General features: G+C 38.5%; 1 protein-coding gene across 1 annotated transcript in view; it reads left to right on the top strand.

Annotated features, from left to right (window-relative positions):
• The window catches only part of LOC124157985 (putative glycerol kinase 5), a 203,967-nt gene that overhangs the window by 65,558 nt on the left and 113,892 nt on the right, over positions 1-24,517 (top strand). The window contains exon 4 of the mRNA XM_046533119.1: positions 17,490-17,660. Coding sequence (XP_046389075.1) covers positions 17,490-17,660 — 171 coding nt within the window. The remainder of the gene's footprint in view (positions 1-17,489; positions 17,661-24,517) is intronic.

Here is a 24,517-nt window from a genome sequence, read left to right as displayed (position 1 = left end):
CATCATAGATGGATAAACGTTTTTGTTTTGATCGCCCTCTGAGTATGCGCGACCTCTAACAAAAGTAGTCGACGGTTACTCTCTTGGAAAAAATAGAGGGCATGAAACGCAGCCAACGAAACGATTTATCGTTACGCGACCTTTTTCAACTGAGGTCATGGGTTGGAATCGTCAATGATAAGTATAATTAGAGATTCCGATTTAAAAAAATTATAACATGGTATTCACAAACAATGAGAAGACACATTCAAGATTAATGTTTATTAGTTGATTGTTGCGATGTGTATCAATTTAATGTACAATTTGACTTTTAATCACCGAAATTTTCCTGTATGCAAAAAAAGTCTTCATTGTCAGTGATGTCATTTTTCTCATCGTTGCTATGGGTCCAGACTTCTTTCCGAAGAAATCGTTGAGACAAATAACGTTTAAAAAAGTTGTAATATCAGCGCAAACCATTTGCGAGAGATTCCTCTAGTACTAAATTTAAGATGTTAATATTCTCAGCAGTTTTTTTAATTCAATGTATTAATAGGGGAAAAGCATTTTTAAGTTTCCTACCAAGGATTTTCCGCTGGTGAATTACAACGAAATAGTTTATTTTAAAAATATAGCAAATCTCCATGAAGAGGGGCGGTCTTAATTGAGTCTCCTTGGTCGTGATTCATTTATCGTAACAAAATGTCAGCGTACTCCATAATTGAAGAACACAGAAATAAATTTAAAAAAGCCTAGAGTCAATACATGAGGTCAGGACAGGCCTTGCGATCCTGGATGCTAGGGAGTGACATTGTGCAGATGGGAGAGCGATGGAAAAAGAAAAGGGAGATATGCGCCCTATCCAAATACTATCCAGAGATCTACCCTAATCTATCTAAACCAAATTTCGCGTTGAATTACGGAGTGAGTGAGCCTAATTTTGAAGCGAATATGTAGAGTGTACCTAAGAAAACGAAGTACGAGAGGAAGGCCGTCTTGCATCCTCTCAATTCAAGGGCGTACCCCGGATCAAAACTAGAGGCGGGGGGGGCGAAAGCCGTGGTCGTTCATATGTATATGTTCATATGTTATGTGTATGTATGTTCTAAGTATAATTTGATGTTCCGATTTTTTTAAAATTATTACATGGTATTCACAAACAATGAGAAAACGCTTTCAAGATTAATGTTTCATAGTTGATTGTTGCGATGTGTATCAATTTAATGTACAATTTAACTTTATATCACCAAAATTTTTCCTGTATACAAAAAAAAGTCTTCATTGTCAGTGACGTCATTTTTCTCATCGTAGCTATGGCTCCAGACTTCTTTCCGAAGAAATCGTTGAGACAAAAACGTTAAAAAAACATTTTAGTACAGAAAAGGTTAATGACACCAAAATTTTAAGAAAATTATCACAGCAATTTTTTAGTTTTTATTAATAATTGCTTGGATAAATGATGATTTTTACTTTAATGTTCCCTGTCTGAATGTCTTATGGGTAGATACTTTTTCTTCAAAGGAAAATTTGTTTAAAACTTTCAATTTGAACTAAATTTATTCACGCTTTTAAGGGTGGCGGGCAGCCGGCCCTTTCTGCCCCCCGCTGGGTACGTCCATGTCTCAATTACTTACAATGCGTTGTCATGACAGCACTTCTTGGTCGTTTTGTCGCCGAAATCTTCGATGTTATATTTTCTATACTGATAATACTTTTTTATGCATGAACTCTTGAGGCTTACATCATTTATAAAAAAAATATATTTACCAAAGTTTCGGAAATTTATTATCCAATTTCAAATCCTATCATCAATTTACTTATTTGCCACTTTTTTCATGAATTATATAAACCTCTCATATTTTCGTATTATAAGTCTAACTACGTCCTCGAGTGTTCTTATTTTTTTAATACTTTTTTTTCATCTTGATGTATCTTTTTGACGATTTCTTTGTTGTTTGGTAACCGGAAAGTAAAATCATTAATTTTATTTTATATTTCTTCTGTTCTTTGCCTCATTTCTATTTTATAATTTGAACGCTTTGATATGAATGAATTATTGTTTTGGCAATTCATAAAAATACATATTCTCAAACGTTTCGAAAATAAATTTTCCATTTTCGAGTCTTATTATTCATTTTTGACACGTGACCACTTTTTAAAATCTTACCTCTCACTTTCTCATAAAATAATCCTTGAAAGTGGACAGACAATTTACGTAACGTCGGAAAATATGTTTTTTATACATAACGTAAGCCTCAAGAGCTTATATGTAAATAAAAACAAGAGGTTAAGAACAAAAATATATGTAATAATTATAATGATTTTCTTTCGGTTACCAAGTAGCGTAGAAATCGTAAAAAAGATGCATCAAAGATGGAAAACAACAAAGTAAAAAATAATAAAATTCCAGGATATAGTTTAAAAAAATAAAATAAGTTATAAGTAAGTATAACAGCAATCATTTTTTGTTGCCATGAATGAAGAAACGTAATTATAACAACAACTTAGATATGGGAATTCGTTTTTCCCCCGAACCATAAAGGACTTTAATAAATGCTAGTCCCAACTTCGTAGAGCACTTCATTTTTTATGAGTATAGACGGCTGGTGGCCTAACACCCCCTGCAGCTCCGCCTTTTATGCGGCTTGCGGGGTATTATGTAGATGTAGACGAACTTAGTGAACAAATAAATTCTTTCCACGGCGCTTGACCACTGGCAGAAAAGATAATAATTTAATATTGGAATGTTATAGGTTATTGGGGCTGCATGATGAGGGCTATGTAGTGAAAGGGATATGGGTGTTAGTGCTATTTCGTGTGCGGTGCACATCATAGTGAGGAGATTCTGTTCGGGGGTTTTGTTTGCCAAATAAGGCGAAGTTAAGTGTATAATGGGATGGTCCTCAACATGAAGCCTCTACTTGGTCTTCATCATGTAACCTCTATAATCCAAAACAAAATAACCATTCGTTTTTCGGAGTACAGCGCAGGGTGACCAGATTTGTGATGAGTTGTTACGACAAAAAGTGCAGCGTTTTCAGTATGCTACACGAGTTAGGATGGGAATCTTTACAGGAGCGTAGATCGAAGTAAAGGCTTATCTTACTTAGGATATTCAAAGAAGATATTTTCTCAGACGACGTGAATCATATCCTTCGTTTACCATCGTACTATAGTAGACGCGATCATGAGAATAAAATAAAAGAAATAGACTGCAAAACAGAGAGATTTAAAATGTCATTCTTACCTCGTAGTATTAAGGATAGCAACGTTGTCTCAATTAATAGGATTAATGGCGTCGCTCGCTAGAATCACACATTGCATGTTTTTTTTCATAGTTCTAACCTCGCATGTATTTGCTCTAGGAATTACTAACCATTAGCATTTTTTTTATGAATAAGCATGTATATTCTGCTAGCATGCGTAATATTTCTATGACCGTGCGTGTGCATGTGGCGGTCCTCTTGCATGCTGCATGTTGGTGATTTGTCACCCCCTGCCAAACACCCTAAAGGTGGCTCGCAGGGTATTATGTAGATGTAGATATTAAATCACTTTCTTCTCTACCAGTGTTCAAGTGTCGTGTAAGGATTCTACTTGTTGACAAAGCATATTATTGCATTTCTGAGTTCATGGTAACTGAGTATGGGAATAGTATGATTCTTGAACAAAGGTCTGCTTGAATAAAGTATTTCCTTAATGGCCTGCTTTTGGACGGATAACATTCGACAAGATTTCGCTAATCAAACAGAGATGGAGTGGAAGGCTTTTTTATAGCATAAGCTGAGGAAAAAGTACATATGCCTCTTGAAGTTCTTAATTTTCCGCCATAGATATCGTCCATCGAATGAAAATTTGATACCGTTTCCGCCGATTTGTTTTAATTTAATCGCATGTTCAACACCGGCGAAAGATAATCGGATAGGAAACAGTGGTCTGGGAAATTGAACGCAGCGTCAGATAAGAAGACAGCGTGAACATATAATTACCGTTACCAGAGGAAAACACAGCCGACTTATCGATGTCGGTGTGTTTTCCTTCTCGGAATCATTAACGATTCGCAGATGTTTTTTTGTAGTAGGTGCCTCGGCCTTATCACATGTTTGTTTTAATTAAAATGATAATTATCATACATTATCATTCATCATGGTTTTTTACACGAGGTTAGAACTCTTCTTTCACATCCTTAAAAATATTACCAAGAGTACCTAGTTAGCAATCACAGGTTAGTCAGTATGATATTTAGTATAAAAGATACTCTTCCACACAGTCACAAAACATATTTCAATAAAAGAATCTACGACATTCCTTTTAAGTCATTACTGTTTGTGATTATTTTATTTCTGGAGTAAGAGTATTATATACTCTATGATTTTACTTGAGCAACAATCTGGACCTTTATGGTGGAATTGTAACTTACGGGAATCGTGATAAATGTCATTAATAATTTTAGTGACATGTGAATGAATGAAATTGGCTGTACACTGGGGCGGATCGGAAAAATCGATTTTTATCAAATCCATCTGGCGCAGTGAAAAAAAAGTTGTGGGACTGATCAAAAATAAGGCCTGAAAGTCTTGATACCTCTAGGTAAACCCCTGACTCTCGCTCAAATTCCATGTAGGGGGGGGGGGAGGGTCAAAAATCAAAAACTTTAATATATTATTATGGTCATTCCCTGTAGATTTTTTCCGATTTACTGTCCTTTAGGGAATAAATCGCAATGGTTGTTAGGGGTTGAAATATTTTCTTCGCGTACGCGCACTCAAATTTGGCATTTTGTGGTTTAACGGTAGCGGATACGTCAAAATGCACGAAATATTTGTTCGAAAGGGCAGTAACTCGGCAAAATCTACAGGGAATGACCATAAAAATATAAAGGTTTTTGATTTTTAACCGTTCCCCCCTAAATGGCATACGAGCGAGGGTCAGGGGTTCAATTATAGAGGTCTCAAATTGTTCAGCCCTTCTTTTTGATCGGTCCCAAAACTTTTTTTCATTGGGCCAGATGGATTTGAAAAAAGTCAATTTTTCCGATTACTGTACAATAGCATATTACAGTATTATACAAATATTACAGTCATATAGCTAAAGGTAGTTTACTATCACTTTATAACACGCGTTGTTTTCCAAGATACATCGCCTGATTTGCAAGTAAATGCCTGAAAGAAATACCAGGTTGAAGATTGTATCGCACGAAATACATTGGCCAATTAAGGGTAAAATAAATAACTGAAATTTCCAATGGATGTCTTCCACAGCATATACTCCGAGCGGAGATATTGGGCCTAACTTCCAGATGCCACGAGAATTAGTGAGCATGACATGACCAAAATGCTGAATATCTAAGTGCACTATTGGACCAAGCAGTCGGAGGTGGGGAAGAGAACATGACTGTGATAACAGCACTTAAGGCACTTAGGGGCCCCAGGGGCGTATAAATGAATTATGTCCTCATCGAACCCTCCATTTTGGGTTTTATAAAAGTTATAGTTTCAATATTACTGCACGTGAAAGCTGTTGAAATAAAAAATCTCGTTGGAAAGGCACATAAAAGACTGCCATCTTCTCAATTTTCCAGAAATTTATTATTCGCCATCGGTTGACAGTGAGATCGACTTTACCTTTTTTGAGAAAATATAAAATATTGTATTTTTGAGTAATTTTTTCCGTCGAATCACCAGAGCGACACTGTCATATCGGCCGTTATTAAAAAGACGTGTGTTTGTGAAAGACACAGAAAATTTGTAGCGGCATAAACGTTCTGTCTGTGGGCAAGCCTGAAACGACCAAGGTCGCAACGAAGAGAAAAATAGTATTGCAAAGATTTTCATTTGTATTACGGTTGTTTCTTTATCTTCGCTTCCGACGAGCAAATTTTGCTGCCCCTCCCATCACTGTCGGAAACCTATGCATGTTAGTTTCCACGAAAACGGCGATAAAAAAATGGTGTGGAAAATAAACATCTGAGCAAATATAAAAATTAGAAGCTTTATCTCTACCTCTCAGGCCTCTCCCATGCTTTTCACATTTAAAACGTTAGTCAGAACTCAGTGACAGATTTTTTTCGATCAATCTTTAACCTGTGAGACGGCTATCAACTTCCTCAAATGTTTATCGGCGGAAAGAATCTAAAATACGATTTTGCACTCATTTTTTTAATATATAATAATAATTTACATGAAATATATACACGTCCGCGTAAATGCATATACATTTACTACCGATAGATTTTGTTTTTTACAGCAGCACGCATAAACAGGGGCGAACTCAGCATCGAATTTGGGGGGGGGGGGGGGGGCTTAAGGGGAGAGGGTTTATGAGGGGGAATGATGGGAGTGGGAGGACGTTCTCTCGTCTTAAATGTTTTAAAATACCCATTCTTTAATAAATTTGGAGCTCAAAATTTTATTTTCATTCTCGAAAACAGATGAAAATGAACAATTTTAAACATTAAAGAAGTATAAGCCAGTAAACTAATGTAAGTAAAAACTATAATTAATAGTAGCGGGCGTAACTTGGTGGAAATCCGTAATCGTAGGAATAAAAGGAATAATTACTTTTTCCAATTAAAATTCCAATTTAATAAATTACCATGTTAATTACCATAGCAATTACAGTTCCAATACAATAAATTGCCATGTTAATAGGGTAGTTCCCTTCATCATAGAAAACGAAAGGCATTGCGATTCCTTACCCACCATTAGTGTATTCATAGTATACAAATTATTTGGTGTTAGAAATCCCAGTTTAGATGAATGGCAAGGGACAATTTTATCCTCATTTAAAAAAGGCCAGATTGGCGCCTACGCGATTCACTCCACGTGACGTCACAGGGACCTAGTTTCTATACGAGTAGATAGGAGTTTTACATCGCCTGAGGTTACCAATGAATGCATGAGGCACAGAGCTCAGGGAAACATGCCTTAATAATCACCTATTAAAACTGGCCAAGGTCGGAAAGTTTTCTTCGTTTGATAAGGTATTAACAATCCTTATTTAAGCCAAGCGCTACCAGCTAGCAGGGTACTCTGCTACCTGCTAGAAGGGTACTCTGTACCTGTTAGCATCCTGCGTCGTATCAGCGCTCAGAGCCTCGCCCCAAGGTCACCCAACTTGCGGCAGCGGGAACCAGAACGACGTCACACGGAGTTTTCCCAGCATTCATACTTAGCCGTCGCGTTTGCGCGCGCTTGAAAATGTTCACTTTTCATTTAATCGCGAAAAATGGATATCGTCATTAAAAAATCTAAAAGCTTGAAATACGTACTCCAGGAGTAATAATCTTTCTATTTAGGCAATAAAACAATAATAGGAAACCACCCTATTGCCTAAGCAAAGTTATTATTCCTTCTATTCCTACGAAAGTAAAAACATTTGATAAAGTTTTGCGGGGGAGTATAATTACCCCTTCAACCTCCCCTTGAATCCGCCACTGCACGTAAACAAGCGCGAATCGCGGTCCGTGGGAGTGTGCCGAGCGAGGAGGGCGCCGGGCCGCCTCGCGGAAGGGCAGAGTGCGTGTGTGTGTGTGTACGTGGGTGTTGCAGCCTCTCTCCTCTTCTTCTTCTCCGTTGGCGAGATATTGTGATTGGCGCGAAATGGACTCCAGGAGGGCGGAGGGGGGGGGGGCGAGGAAGAGGGGAGTTGGGGTGGGAGGGGAAGGAGGGCGTTGAGGCGGCGAAAGGTCGTGACTGCCCAATTACTCTCGTGAGGGACGTTGGGGGGGGGGGGGGGTCAGGAGGGGGCAAAAGAGGGTGGGTGGCGAGTCAAGAGTGTCTTCACCGCACAAAATATACTCTTATCTGGGAGGGCCACTATAGAGGGCGCCTCCTCCTGCCACTTTTTTCTGGGAGGAAACGGTAATACCTTGCAGAACTTGCCGAACATCTGTTTCAGGGTTGATCATGTGATATATTTCCACGATATGAACCTGTTCTGTGGAACACATGACAAATATTTGTGGCAGAGCACTGGAGAAGCTAGGATTCGTCAGGCGTGTTCTTGGGAACATTTTCGGAAGAAAAAGTGTAAGGGTTGTGTCATTTCGCTTCCGTCCGGTCAGACCTTGAACATGCAGTGAGCAAATGGGATCCGACGCGGAAATAATTTATGCATGGTCTTAATAAAATGCAAAGAAAGCTGCGTGACTCGTCAAAAACTGGTACGATTGTACGGAAAGCGTAACACCACAAAGCTGGACGATTCGTCAAAAACTAATGAGGGCTTAGAGATAGCGTTACATAAATGTTACAGGAATTAGGCTAGGACCCGCTGGAGACTCGGAGGCTGCGCCCTAGGCTTAGATAGTGAGAGCAATTGACAATATATATCTTTCAAAGCGGCCCGGAGAACATTATATGAGAACCTCATGATATATCCAGGTGCGTTAGAAACGATGAACTAAGAGAGATATTATATCGAACGGATATTTATGGGCATTCGTTTTTCTCTCGAACATTAAAGGGCTTTGAAAATTGCTTGGCGTAATTTTATCGGAGTACATCACTTTTATTTGTTCATGGCTGGTGTCCTAACATCACCCTATATGCGGGGTTGTATGTAGATGTAGATAAAGGTATTTTAAAAAACTTGCGAATTTCAATGGCACTTATCATTGGAACTTGGGTCGTGGTTTTATTAAAACGTAATCCATGAAATTTGAAAGTATTATTTGTTCCCATCGTGACAGTGACATTTGCATTTATTTACGAATCAATTGAGACAAATCGAGTTTTTTTCACTTGGATGCAGGACCATTCCGCGGAATATCTTAATATCTCCGTGCAGACTACGTTTTTGACCTTGCTGAAAAAAATGCTTTTTTTCGGAAACAGCCTCCACTTTCGCGAAAAATCCACATTTTTTGATTGGTAATTTTTTTAAATGAGTCATATTTTGCCAAGACTTGATTTTACACTTGCTGGTTGTGAAATTTACATGAATAAAATATGTTCGAACGATCCTGGCGTGACATCATGGAAGTTCAACACATTAAAATAAAATGTAATTGTACTTTTCCATAATTATTTTAATGCGCACGACTCGTTTCGGCTCATGCAGCCATCATCTGGTATAAGACCAGTGACGTCGTGGCAAAAGTAGCAGTACTGGAACGCACTTCCCTTAACTATCTTTAGAAGTGAATTATTTATCTTTCTCTTTTATATTACTAGTCATTATTTGAATTTTATTGCAAAGTTTTTTGTTTAGGCAACGAATGCTTAAATTAGATATTTTTAGGCAACAAAATTGATGAAAGTTTTATCTGACTGTTATATCTTTAGTCAACAAGGTCCGGAATGGCGCACCGACGCGTTCCGGCTCCAAGACACCACTCTATAAGACATCTCGGTACATGAGAACATCACATTATACATCTGATCAAGAGGTGGAGGAGAATTGGACAAGTTTGAGGAGAGGGTGGAAAACAAGTGCATTCGGGAAGCAGTGAGAAACCAGAAAACTAAAGAGACACGGAAAAACATAGGGGGTTGAAGGAGATCTCCAGTAATAACCTCTTTCTGTTTTTTCCTTAAGTCCCACACTTCTGCTCTTTATGTTTTCTCAATTTCAATCATTATTTTATACATACGTACTTCGTTTTTCCGCCAAAATATTGGTCCGATAAAATAGAATTCAGAGTTTTTACGGTCGTTTCTACCTTCGAAATTCTATTGTTGATCTCTTGGTTACTACTGCGCCTTTTTCCATTATCACTATTCATTACTTTGCTATGCTCATTCCCTTTACAATCTCATTCGGACGAAACACAAATAAATTACACTGAATAATGAAGAATGTAATTCAGTTCGTTAATTTAATCATATAACTACGTAATAAGTAGTTATTGAACTGAGAAAATAATAATCATTTTGCAAACATATCTTGAATTCGATTCTGAAGGCTTTGACACGCTTCTTTTGCAACAACTGTAACATGATCCCAAAAAAGTATCGTTGACGAGTGAAGCATCTTTAATGCAGAAGAAAAAACAAGATCGAGGAAAGATGGGTGAGTATCAGGGAGCACCATTGGGAAGTGAAGATTAATTTTTCAAATATTACTTGCGGCGAAGCTAATAGTTTTGTTTTGGGGGGGGGGGGGGCAGAAATCCTGCCGGGGGTTTAGAGCCTATGGAAGAACCCTCGGTGAAACCACGGCGGGGGTATTCCATAGCCCCAATGAGTTCCTGAAAATTTGTTTTAATTAGCCTCTGAAAACAACATTTTAAGTAATATCTAACAAGACTAAAATTTCTTTAAACTTTTGCTGCTTTTGCTTTCATTGCACTTGAATCTAGAGGTTTCGTACTTTTTTCGGACAAATGACCACTTAAAGTTGGGGGGTCAGGCTCCTGCTTGCCCCCCGAAAGCCCGACCATGCTGTCCAATATTCCACAGAATTACATTTTTATGTTCGGCTTTGTGGACCCTTAGCGTTGCGGGATCATAGGTTTAGTAGTTCCTACCCTTCCTCCCCTGCCTACTAAGTCTCTCTCCTCCCTCACAGCCCCTCCCATTATTTACAGTCTCTCCCTCGACCCCATTTTCCAGTTTTAGTTCTGACGGCATCCGCCAGAGGGTAGGTGGTGCGCGCCGCGCGAAAACGTTCGCTCTCGCGCGCGGTATCCTAACGACAACTCACAACCGTGCCAACATCACCGTTGCTGAGGAGATGTCATGAAGAGGCGATTTCAGGGAAAATTTCAAGTAAAACCTTATTCATCAACTAAAAAAATAACTTTCCCTCAAATATTAAGCTTCCTTTTCCATATTTTGCAGAAATCTCTCACCAACGAATGAGAAGTTGTAAAGTCCTGTTTATACGGTACATTAACACGCACGATTTAATTTCTAAATCTGTGGAAGTGAGAATGAACACCAAAGTGCAATGCATAACCCATAGGTGGATTTAACTCTCAACCAATGACGTGCAATTCTTTTTACACTTCCAGTGACGTACGGTCTGGGAGACCGCAATAAAACAAAAATCCATAAAACATTGCAAAGTCATTTTTATTGCTTACTTTAATGTTTCTTTGACTGCTTGACTGTTCTAAAACTTATATTTAATATTAAGTATTTCCAATATGAACCAATTTATCAATAAAATTTGTTATTTGAAACAGGATCAAAAAACTGATATAAAAAACAATTGAGTTATTATTACCGTACTTCTTTAAATTAAGTACTTAATTATCCACGTTATGCAATTAAAAATGCTTTATTACAAAGTAATAATTTGTATTATTATTCATTAATCACTAAGAATTGTTTTTATCAATTTTTAGAATCATTTCCATCAGCATTACGTTTATCGATTTTTTCAATTAAATGCCGTGAAATCTCACAGACCGCTACTCAGATTCACTTTCAACTTTTCAGAAATAATTAATAAGAACGTTGAATTTTAAGATTGCTATGTCCTTGTCATACAAAATTATGACGCTCCCGAGGAATACAGACATTTTGAATTAGCAATTTTGAAAATATTCATAATTTTAGAAACGCAGCGGTCTCTCAGATCGCACGTCACCGATTAAGGGTTTAGGGGGGGACACGTGCCTTCCCCAGATGCTTGAATAATGGACAAAATTTTTAATACGGTCATCATTATGTTCGCTTACTTTTGTGTATTACGGGTACTCAACCATTTAATTTCGTGTTAATAACTTTAATATCCAAATAAAGAGGATATTTCGTACAGTAATTGCTATATCTTGTTTTCAATCTCCGTTATGAGAAGATCGTTTGCCTGCCAGGCCCTTGTGCCCCACCAAAAAAAACAAATCTGGATCCACCCCTGGCATAACCACCCAACATGCACAGAAAATACATGTACAGAAAATAGAACCAACTCCAATGCGTTTCAGAAATTCGTAGATTTACCGTTCCGGTCCACAAAAATCTGTCATCCAAAGAGACATTAATTCGTACGTGTGAATTGTATTTTTTGAAATAATAACAATTGCCTTCATTTGCATATACAAACTTGGGCCTTCTAAGCCATATGGCTTGTCAGAAGGTTCCAGTTATTCAATACAACATGTGGCACATTGAGAGCATAGCATTTATATTACAAATTTTAACTTCAACTTTAAGGGCTTTTAAGCAAAACTATCATGATTTAATGTATTTTGTACATTTCAGATTAAAATAAAGAAATTACTTTACAATATCACTTATTAACCAATCTTTCACTTTTCTTTTAATGTCGGCCAAATATTTGAGATTACATAAAGCCTTTGGCGTACAATTAAAGGTATGAGGTACAGCATACTTCAGCAAACTTTTAAGGTGGTTCACATCAAAGCTACTAACAAGCAGCAATACCTCCACTACGGCAGTTGCCATCCACCACACACCAAACGTTCCATCCCTTATTCCCTCTCTGTCTGGGGACACAGAATTTGTAATAATCCCGAGGACCTTCAAAAGTTCCTCTCCAAACTCCACATCTCTCTTCTTCACCGCGGCTACCCCGAAAAACCTTTGATGAATAAAATAAGAAAAAAAAACCGGCTATTTCCAATAAACCCCGCTCTGACAAAAATTGCTCTCCTTCTCTGCTCACTACCTACTTTCCTGGTGCTCATGTGCTACAAAACATATTGAAGGACTTGTACCCCATCCTTTCCAAACACAAGTCCACATCTCAGATTTTCCCTTCCACTCCTCGGATAACATTTAAGAGACCACCGAATTTAAACACCATATTTAAAGCCACCCGCCCTCTCCAAAAGTCGCAGTCAGTCACTATCTCCACACCCTCACCTTGCAATCGTCCCAGGTGTAAAACCTGCAAGATATTCTCTCCACCCCCTGCCTCTTTTCTCCCCAAGCTTAAATGCCTACCGATTTTCTCCTCCACTACTTGTACTTCCACCAACATCATTTACCTTCTTCATTGTAATTTCTGCCCCGCTTTCTATATCGGCCAATGCACTACCCCCCTCAATCTCAGAATCAACAATCATCGCGCCTCCTGTTGTCCATCGTCCCCCCACTCCTCTCTACCAGTTCCTACACATTGTCTCTCACACGACTCCATCTTCAATCAATGCTACAAAGTATCCATTATTGCCTCCCTCCCTCCCACCGACTCCGCCCTCAACCTCCACACCCTCGAATTGGCTTGCATTTAGCACTTTCAAGCCAATAGCTTTCCGGGTTTGAACGTAGCATCCTAAAGTCTATTCCTAACCCCCCCTCCCCATACACCTCTCCCCTTTCCCCTCTTTTCCCTTTTCCAACACTCTCCTTTCCTCACCATTCATACTTCAGCTGAGAAAGAAGCCTCAAGTCCTTCGAAAGCTTCGAGTTTATTTTTCCAGTGTGAGTGTTTCCTTTTTTAAAGTCTTGAGGAAAGCGCAGACTGAAATCCTACCTCACAAGTTACATGAAAATCTTTTCCTTTCCTTGAGTTTCAATTAAGCCAATAAATTAATAAAAGGATGCTCAAGTATATGGTAAAATGCCGATTTAAATTTTAAATGCGCTCAATCATGCGCATTTGGGTGAGCGTGGTGGCCCATTGCGCCCAGCTGCTGATCGCAGGGTGTCCCACGTTCAAATCGTGGATGAAGCCATCACGAACAATCAAAAAATCCTCACGAGGTTTGGAAAGCAAGTAGCTCTCCCACTCTGAACTTTGATGTTATGAGCCTGTGACGTATTCTGGAGTTGTGTCTACCCTCCTCACCTAACCAAGCAAACCTTTTCAAGGCTTCGGTTTGAATTGCTGATTAATTGATACCAATAAATAATAATATTTCATTCTTCCAAAAACAAATAGATTTATGCAATATTTATGAACATATTTGTAAGTTGGTTACCCTATTAGACAAAAGGCTTATTGCTAGGGTACCAAGAGTTTATTTTACATAAACTGCTCGAATGATGTCAGGATATTTCATTATATACATGAATACTGTAACAGAAAAATACAAATTAACTTTCTTTTACATAAAAATTGACTCTGGCAACAAAAGAAAAAGAATCTGAACGGAGTAATTTTTCAACGTTTATGCAATACATTAGCCATTAATTAGCTAATCTAAGAAATTTTGGACTAAATGTCTTTTATTTATCTTTAAAATGCGTGAAGGCACGGTTAATATTTATATGTCCGTTTTTTAGTTACATTGCCGCTTCTTACGTAAAATATTTTTTGTACCTAAGAGCAGTACATATTTCTAAGAGGGAGAATTCTCCCAATCAGTTCATCGAGTATTCATTCTTGGGAGAGCTTAGATGTTTAGGTTGAAATATTGGGTTTATGAGTAGATCGGAGAAGTGCAGCTAAAAATGTGGAAGAAGCCTAGGAACCCGTGTAACAAACTATAAAAACTTTGCGAAGTGGCACAGGGATAACCTCAGAGAAGTATGGCAAACGGCTATGGAGGACTGCAATCGTAGTATGATGTATGCTGATTTAATATGATGCAGTATGTTATGTGGAAAGATGATTTGGAAGTTATCAATATTAGTTAAATAAGACATTCCATTATGCCCGCGGAATTTATTTCCACTCGATGGGTCTCGTTGTTACAACAAGGTCAACTTGACAATGTGGGATTTAAAAATGTTGTTGTAACAACCAAACACGAAGTGCGAAAATAAAATCTGTGGACATATTGCAATGTCTTATTTAACTTATAGTTATTAAAAATGGTTATTGATGACTATTGAAAGACGTATACGGTAGTAAATAATTATTGTTATTGATGGTTTTTAAAATAATTTACTCCAAAAGTTGAAGATTGGCACGTAGGTATTTGTCTTGAATGGCGTTGTGCCGGAGGAATCTCCCTTATTTCCAAATGAAAGTGAAAGTAATGTTGCGCCGCTGTTATGCGTTTGTCATCGCGTCACATAGCTTCTCGCCCACTACGCACCCTGCCTCAGGGTCCCCCAAGTGATTTCCGAGAAATTTTTAAATAAAACCCTCATTGTTCTACTCTGCCTAGCGAATATAAAATATTACGCTACCTAACTTAAAGTTTCTTTTTACCAAATTTTCGCAATTCCAGATGGGAAATTGTGGGGATGTTTTTGTTGTAGTTATCTACTCTTTAATTTGATCACTTAAGAAATTCAATTCGTCCTTGAAAACGTATTTTGACACTTATGGCCTCTAAAACTGGGAATTTTTTGCCTCAACAAAGGTATTAACAGAAGAATTATCGCCCTGTAAACTAGCACTTGTTTACGTAAGCCAACAGTTGAATAGCTAGAGTATAATTACCGTTGGCGACGGTGGCAGCCGTCAGCTGTCGATATCAACAGTTGACTTATAGATCTTCCCCGAGTTTTTCCGTTAATTGCGTACTCACTCGGCTTAATGCAGTGTAACGGCTACGGTGGTAATTTTTTTGCGCGCGTGTCTGTAACTGACAAAAGACCGGAAGGTAAACCAATCACTTCATAGGCTCTGTTACTGCAACATGGATATTTTCATCATGGTAATTCAATCCTTCTGCAGTCCATCATTGCTCCTAACCCCAAGCTGATTCCTACAATTCCCTGATGTTCCATAGGGGAAAGTTAGTAAAATAAATGGCAATGGAGGGCTGTGGTAAATCAATAATAGAACTATTATACTACGTAGAAAATGATTTCGGATGACTCTATGATTTTCAAATAATGTGTACAAAAATTTTAAACACATTTATTTTCCTTGAATCTTCTGTATTGTTTCTACTGTATAGTAGATACCTTTTTCTCAACTTATACGCAAGCAAACTCTACAAATGAGGTACCAAAATGCACAGAATTTATCAGAGAACATGCGACGGCATATCTTACTTCCTAAATATTGCTATTGTTTCCTAAAATTGGTTTTTAAATAATAAAAAAAAACAAATACCGGTAAATATTCCTGACGTTAACGGCGCACAAACTGATACATTTGTTCATTTGCAACAATGTCTCGCATTCTTTAAATAACTTTTATCAAAATGTGGCTGATTCCACATTCAAGTCTCCTGCTGATACGTAAGTATGAGTCATCATGTGCGTTTAACAGATGATAGTGTAATTACTTCCAATGTTGTTTTTAAAAGGGTCTCTGACCTCAATTTGTACACGACATTCCAATTAAATTTGTACATAAGACCCTGTCTTTTTTCTACATTTTAAAATAAGAAACGCGCCTATCCCTCTGTGGACCTGCATTGAAAAGAGCGGGGGAAGCCCGCTGGGAGCGGGCGCAGCACGCTCGTATAAATAAGAATTAGCTTAGATTAGCCTTAATATTTATTATAATTATGTATGAAACGAATTGTGCTGATTTTTCATTGCAATCCCCAGCCGAGCGGAGGGCTGCACCAAACCTATTTCTGGATATTTTCATGAATCGTCAAGGGAAAAAATTACCCTTAGCCGGGAATCGATCCACGGACCTTTTGCTATCCGAGCACATTTTCAAGAAACCTGTCGTCCGCGCTGTGGCCCAGAAATCCAAAAGTCCGTTGTTCGATTCCCGGTCCAAGAGAATTTTTTTCTCAAGGCAATTCGTGTAAATCTCACCGCCACACAGTGGGGCCAAACCCCACTTTAAGTAGACACAAGTCCAAAAATGAAAGTTTGAAATGGGGTTTTTTAAATATTAGGTTGGGTAATAGGATGTATGAACTGCATAACAGTGTATTTAGAGGGTTAATATGTGTGCATCTTTGCGTAGAAATAAGTGTCAAAGTGAGAGAAGAGCGAAGCACTGGTCCCGGAGTCGCAGACGCCGAAATGGACGGTCGATTTAAACTATGATTACAGTACCCTGGTCCCTTTGATTTTATTTTTTTGACTTTCAATCAGTTGGAATAAGTATTGAAAATATAAATTTGCTTTTATTATTTATATTTTGGAGAAAATAGCCCTGTAGAAATTAATTATCATGAATGGAAAGTCGTTGATTTTTAACGATGAAAAGTTATATAATCGGACGGAATCGTGACGTGATTTTTAGATATATTATCAATTGAAGAATGAGCGAAATAATGTAAAAGAAATCAACTGCCATCGAGTTGCAAAAAGAGTTTTATGATAAAAGATTAGCTATGCATGACGAGCCGAAAGGGAATCCATCTGGCTGCTATGGCCGCATAGCAACGGGTAAACTATAATATAAACAGTGTCCATTAGGATATTATTATTTTGTAATAAATAAAATTTGCATGCATTATATATATTGTCTACTCATAGATATAAGCGGTCTACACAAGGGCTGAGATTTTTGAAATGTAGAGAGGCCATTCCCGAGGCTCCCTCCCTGTCGTGAATGAAGTGCTCGAAAAGGTTATTTCCGTTCAACTGAGGTGTACTTATTCGATTCCGGAATGCCAATTTAGTACTTTTTCACTCTCTACGCGCAATAAACCGCGCGCGCGCCATTACGCACTATATCTCAGGATAGTCAGCTTTTGATGATGGAAAATTGATTGCTCTCAAATTTGGGGGCCTCATCATTCGCCACACCTTATTAATAACCGCCTCTCTTATGATTTGCAGACGATCCGTGCGGTGTCGAAGGTTCTGCACGCCGTGACGGGCAGCAAGCGGTTCCTGGCGGGCAGCGTGCTCAACATCACGCCTTCGCACGTGACGCCGCGACTCGCGTGGGCCATGGAGACCGTGCCTAAACTGGGAGCCGCCGTGCGGGCCATGGGGGCCAAACAGGGGGTGAGTTGTGAGCGAGTGAGAGAACGCTACCCCTTGTACTCTGATTTATTATTCCTACAAGTGAGTGCTCTAGATTTTGTGGAATTACACTCTATTGTCTACTGCACTAATTAAGGAGGTAGTGTAAGACAGTGGCTCAGCTAGGGGGATAAACCCCCCAGAGCTTAGAGAAATTTTTAAGTTTAATAAATTTTACTTAATTTGATTGATATTACTAATAGAATAGTGTGAGGACTAATAAAATATCTCTCAGAAAGCTGTAAAACTCACCATTTTGAACAATTTATTAATCTCGCACCTACCGCTTATCCTGGTGGGTATACCATACCCCCACACATCCCGGTACATATTAGTTACACCTAAACCCCCCCCCCAGCCTTAATTCCTAGCTGCACCCCTGGTGTAAGAAACGTTTTGTCTACCCCTCCAATGCCCCACAGTAAAACAGACTATTGGATGAGACTAACCCTTCTTTATGGCTGCGAAATTTTTTCCCCTTAAAAAAAAACCACCTACCAGATTATAATTAGAAATATTTAAAGTGAAACCCTTCGTATTAATCAAATAAATGGTTTTAGAGTTAACTTCGTAGAATTGTGGAATAAATTCGTCTTGACGTGATAGATTCAAAAATAAACCGTTAAATTCCACGCAGTATTTAATAAAAAAAATACCGGTTTCGACCTTTTCAGGTCATAAATCAAGAGGAAAAATAAATAAAAAGGCTATTCTTCCCCTTGATTATTACCTGAAAAGTGGAGTGAGAGTAGAGTATTTTAAAGCAATTCTGTGTGGGATATAAACGAGTTTACTTTTGACTCTATCTTCGTTTTAATCCCCAAAACAATCTGAATCTCAGGTGCCCATGACGATCAAAAACTCCCTTATATAAATGGCTAAATATATTGTGTCAGTTTAAATCAGTGGTTCCCAAAGTGGGCGCTACCGCCCCCCTGGGGGGCGTTGCTGTAGTCTATGGAGGCGTAAAGAGCCAAGGGGGTGGAAGGGGGGCGCCGGAGGGTCCTGACAATGTGACAAATGCGAAGGTTCCGTAACCTTCCTTTTGTCTTCGTTTTCAAGCTTCGCTTCTAAAGTTTACTTTGTTTCCCGCGTATGGAAGTAATTTAAACCATGCGTTTTCTTACTTTTTAAAGTAAGAACTGTTGAAAAATATTTCTAAGCCTTTCTTGTGCAAGGGAAACGTTTGAAGGGGTTTAGTTTCATTTGGTCTATCGTTACTACAACTTCGCGACACAGAGAACTTAATTATTTATTAGTAATTTAATTAGTCATTGTTTTTAATTTAATTATTGCAATTTTCCTCATTTGACTAATTAGTATATGATTCTGATTATTATTTTAAAGATAACGATTAGGGGGGCGTTGAGTATAGGTTTATGGATCCACGGCGGTGGCTTGAAAATTTTTGGGAAACACTGCTTTAAATAGACTTCATTTAAAAAAACATAATAAAAGCTTCATGAAAATTTGTTGAACGTGCTATTCGAAACCAGTCGAGTCCATCAGAGGGAAAAGAAGTAGGTTCAGTGAAACGTCACGTCGAAAAATGCTTTGATCATCAACGTCACAGAGACGCTGATGCGAACATTTTGCCTTAGCGGCCATAGGTCGCAACATCAGCGCACGTATCTCTGACGTAGATTTCTGTTTGAACGGCCTGGTTAGCATGGTAACGATTGCATTTGTTTATTTTTTACCCGCCTAATATATTACTGACCACTGATAAATGATTGTAAGACATTGGCACCAATGGGACACGATGTGACGTCTGTGATTGAACCAGGTTCCTCATAAACCAAGGTCTTCTATTGGGACCTTCAAGAATGTAATGCATAATTATAAGTGTACTGTAAGGTAAAATACTAGTATATTCCAACATTAGGCCCAAGAGGAAACTGACGAAACATAGTTCACACTCAAACGGAACCTGTAATTATTAATTTAAACCAAAATTTAGAGTTTTGAATTAGTTTATGAATTCAATCTATTGAACGTCTGCGGGGCAGAAAATGGTTTTCCTATAGTTTTCAAGCAAAAATTAACGATTTATCAAGAGGCCGAGTTATTGGTTTCTCGTAAATACTTTCTGTTGACTGGGTCTCATTTAACATTTTTTTAATTTCACATTCATTCACGAGCTTTGCGTGGATGAGTGAATGAAGTAGTGAATCAGAACGAAAATCAAAATTTATTGTCATTAACCACGGAATTTAAGAGACAAAAATTATAATTAGCAACTACCTCGTGAGATAAAAGGCGACAATATTTATTCCACCGTATTCTTCGTCAAGGACGATGAATTTATTAGTATTTCTCCCGAATTTCACGGAATACCACATTGCGAACATACTGATTATCAGTATTCCTTAGAAATAGTATCTGAGTTATCTTATTACAGAAATTTTCCATCTTATTTCGCTCTTCCACTTACTCCACTCTTGTTCGTTCAAGCTCGGCGTCGTTACAGTTGAACAATGAAATTACGTGTTTGCATTGAACGTAAGTTCCTCTGACGCAGATTTCTGTTCGAACAGCCGGGTTGGTATGATAACGATCGCATTTGTTTATTTTTTCGGGCCTGATGTATTACAGAACTGAGCTCCAGTCACATAAAATGTTTCTCCCTTGCCTTACATCGGTTTTTGCCGTAGTAACATTCATTCTCTTCATTCATAGTTGATTAACGAATATAATAATGTGTTAAATTATTTCTAATCGGAGAAAATTTCGGGTTAGTGCGTCCGCCAAGGAAGAATACTTGTATTTCTATGGCATTATATGATGTCCACTTTAACCACATCGGTTTCTCTCCGTCACATTACTGGGATACAGGCTGAATCACGGACTGATGTTGAAGCCAATTCATTCAAGAACATCTCGCAAAATATATATAATTTTACATGAAAATTGTATGAGAGTTTATGAGGTCAAATTTCTATTCTGAGGAAATATTTCCTTATAAATATTTGGGACGAAAAAATATTCTTCAGCATCGTACAGGGTAGTCGGTCAACGTTCTGTTTAGAAAAAAATCCGTCGAAAACATAAATTCGGCGAATAGGGTAGTTTCCTTCATCAAAGAAAACGAAAGGCATTGATTGCGATTCGTTACCCACCATTATTGTAATCATAACATACAAATTATTTGGTTTTGGAAATCCCAGTGAAGACGAATGGCAATGGTCAATTTTAACCTCAAGGCCGGATTGGCGCCCATGATATGCGCCAATCCACGTGACGACACACGGTCCTACGAGTAGATAGGAGTTTTATATCGTGTGAGATTACCAATGCATGCATGAGCCTCAGAGCAAAGGGAAACATCTCTTAATAATCCCCTATTAAAACTGCATAAGGTCGGAAAGTTTCCTTCGTTTGATTGGGTATTAATAATCCTTATTTAAGCCAAGCATTACCTGCTAGCAGCCAGCATCGTAGCGGCGCTCATAGCCTCGTACTAAGGTGACCTCACACATTGACAGCCAGAACCAGAATGACGTCAGGCGGGCTTTTCCTATTATTCATACTTAGCCGTCGCGTTTTCGCGCGCTTGAAAATTTTCACTTTTCATTTTGTCGCAAAAAAATAGATATCGTCATTTAAAAATCTGAGAGCGTGAAACGCGTACTCCAGGAGTAATAATCTTTCAATCTAGGCAATAAAAAATTATAGGAAACCACCCTATTAAATAAAAGCGAACAAACTATGTATAAATCCACCAATTTATTTTTGTGGTACTACTAGTTTCGACGCAGCGGCGTCATCATCAGGTACCTCGCAGGTGCGTCGAAACTAGTAGTACCACAAAAATAAATTGGTGGATTTATACATAGTTTGTTCGCTTTTATTTATTAGAATGAACCTCCACAAAGTTGAGCCTGTTACGATAGAGATTAATAACCACCCTATTGTTAGAAGTTATTCGTAATCGTCACCCAAATCGGATGTTTCAGTTACATTACCATCAGGTGAGTGCTTGATAATTATCTGAATAGGTGATGTCTTTTTGTGTGGTAAAGTAAACAGCTAGGAGTACACTATTAATTGCTGTCTTTTATGGGAAATTGAGGAAGGTACATGCTGAAAACACTAACAAGGTCATCGGATGCAATCAATTCCTTAAGGAATGTGATTTCATTATGTTCCGCAGCAGTCCAGTTGCGATGGCTACTGACTCTTTGAATTGGGGACCGGGGACTGAGGTATTCACATGCGATTTTTAAAAATTTGTTTCAATTTTACTCTTAAACCTGATCACACGATCATTTTTTTCGTCATTTTCGAGTGCTCGCTCCAGCGATTAATCTATCGATCACTCGGAAATGAACGTCGCGCGCGATTGTTTTTCCCGATGGCTCCAGTGATCACTATTGCCTTCACTTTTCGATGTCACTTGACAATGTCGATTTCACACTCTGATGGCGCATGTGGGAATTTTCGCGGTCGACTGTGTTTCTTTTATTTTTCAAATTAGTTTCCTTGCGAGCTATCGCACTCACGTTCGATGATAATCGGCTTCGGTCGATACGTGCGTAAATCAAAATCATCCCATACGCGTCGGTGTCTTTATCTGAGGGCGCGTGGGCTGGGTCCGAAAAGAAAGAAAAACGCCAATTTGGAGCGCGTGATTAATGACTATGCCTCGTAATTCGCTCCAGCATTAGCAGTCCTCTTCGGGAAAGTTTTATTGGTGCCATTGAGCGTAGTCCACCTACTTGCGAACGGAATGGGGCATTTTGTTTGATAGGACGAAATTTATGAGTTATTTAGCTTGAGTACTGCAAATAAAAAACAACCTGAGTAATTGATATAAATTTATTCTTTTTATAGGTACTATTAACATAAAATTTAACTTTTTTGTGAGTCTGAATTCTTCATTTTCCCTTAACATATGCCATCAATATTGTGAGAAAAAAAACTCGTAAGTAAGAGGTGTGAATCCATTCCTTTGTTAGAATATTTCTCTCAATCCCCAAGATACCGACTAATCAATAAAAACACACATTTTTACATGTTTCCATATAATTACATCCACCCACCTCAGCTGCAAAATTTACAAAAGAGATTCATAAGAATGCTTGGATTCCGACTTGGCTACACCTTCCGCCCTACACCAATCAGCGATTTGGACAGTCTTTTTGATTTGGAGAATCTCACTTCAACTGCGGCGCCAATATGCTCATGTATTTCTGCTGTTCAGATTGGTAAATGGTCTTGTCGACAGTCCTGTACTCCTGGGCGGTGTTGGCTTGTTTGCGTCCAGGGGTCTTCAATCTATGACCTTTCGCCGACGGTTCTCTTCTACAAACTAGGCCTATTACAGCGGGATCTCCCTTCTTCTCAGAACTGGTAGTTCTGCTGCTACGCACTTGAATTTCTTCCATAAATCCCCAGATTCATTCAGAAGAAAAGTTGGGATGTTTGCAGAAATTGGTCCACATGCATGTATATCTCATCATTGGAAAAGAGGAAGTCCGTAATCTATGCATCAAAGTTTTTTATATATTTCATCCTATCTATCTTATCTCAACCAGCATCTGTCTTGCATGGAGTCACTTTATTATCGTAAACTTATACTTGTGAAGTAATAGGGTAGTTTCCTTCATCAAAGACGAAAGGCATTGATTGCGATTCGTTGCCCACCATTAGTGTCTTCATAATATACAAATTATTTCGTTTTAGAAATACCGGTTTAGACGAATGGCAATGGTCCATTTTTATCCTCATTTGAAAAGGGCCAGATTGGCGCCCATGCGATGCCACTCCACGTGACGTCACAGGGACCTAGTTTCTATAGGAGAAGATAGGAGCTATACATCGTCTGAGGTTACCAATGCATGCACGAGGCGCAGAGCTAAGGGAAATATGTCTTAATAATCACTTATTAAAACTGGCTGAGGTCGGAAAGTTTTCCTCGTTTGATAAGGTATTAATAATCCTTATTTAAAGCCAAGCGCTACCAGCCAGCAGGGTACTCAGCTACCCGCTAGCAGCCTGCGTCGTATCAGCGCTAAGCCTCGCCTCAAGGTCACCTCACAGGGCGGCAGCGGGAACCAGAAATACGTCGTACGGAGAGATTTCCCGGCATTCATACTTACGCGTCGCGTTTTCGCGCGCTTGAAAATGTTCACTTTTCATTTAATCGTGAAAAATAGATATCGTCATTTAAAAATCTAAAATCGTGAAATACGTACTCCAGGAGTAATAATCTTTCGATTTAGGCAGTAAAAAAATAATAGGAAACCACCCTATTACTTGTTATAGAAAATTATTTTTTGTTTATCGTTTTGGTTGTTCTTGCTTTCCTCGTTTTATAAATATTTTAAAATGGTTTTATCGGTTGGAAATGAATGAAGAAATAAATAAATGAAATCAAAATTTTGCAAAAAATACTCCATCCCCATTACGTCTTAACCCTTGTAGAAGTCCGATTGGGATAAAACTTGAACGTACAAGTGATTTTTCCTCTCTTTTCTTCCGTTGGATCTCGCTACAGGCAATTTATTTACCAACCAAGGATTCTTCATTTACATACTATTCCTCAAACCACCTCAGAAGGCGAGGGGCGGAGGGTGCTAGGATACCAGCCGTTAAAAAATGAAAAGGGGATGCTCTCACGAAGTTCACCTCGCATTCATTAAAGTCCTTTATAGTTCGGGGGGAAAACAAATTCCCACACCTATCCGTTGGGAAAAATATCTCTCTTAATTTATGGTATCTGTCGGACCTGGAAATATAGAGAAGTTCTAATACGATGCTCTCCAGAAAGATACCTTCTCTCAATTTCACAAGCAGTCTAAGCCTAGCGCGCAGCCTCCGAGTCTCCAGCGGCTCCC

The sequence above is a fragment of the Ischnura elegans genome, chromosome 4 (assembly GCF_921293095.1).
Source record: "Ischnura elegans chromosome 4, ioIscEleg1.1, whole genome shotgun sequence".
Lineage (NCBI taxonomy): Eukaryota > Metazoa > Arthropoda > Insecta > Odonata > Coenagrionidae > Ischnura > Ischnura elegans.
Note: the sequence above shows the minus strand (reverse complement) of the source record. Positions and strands in the feature narration are given on the sequence as shown.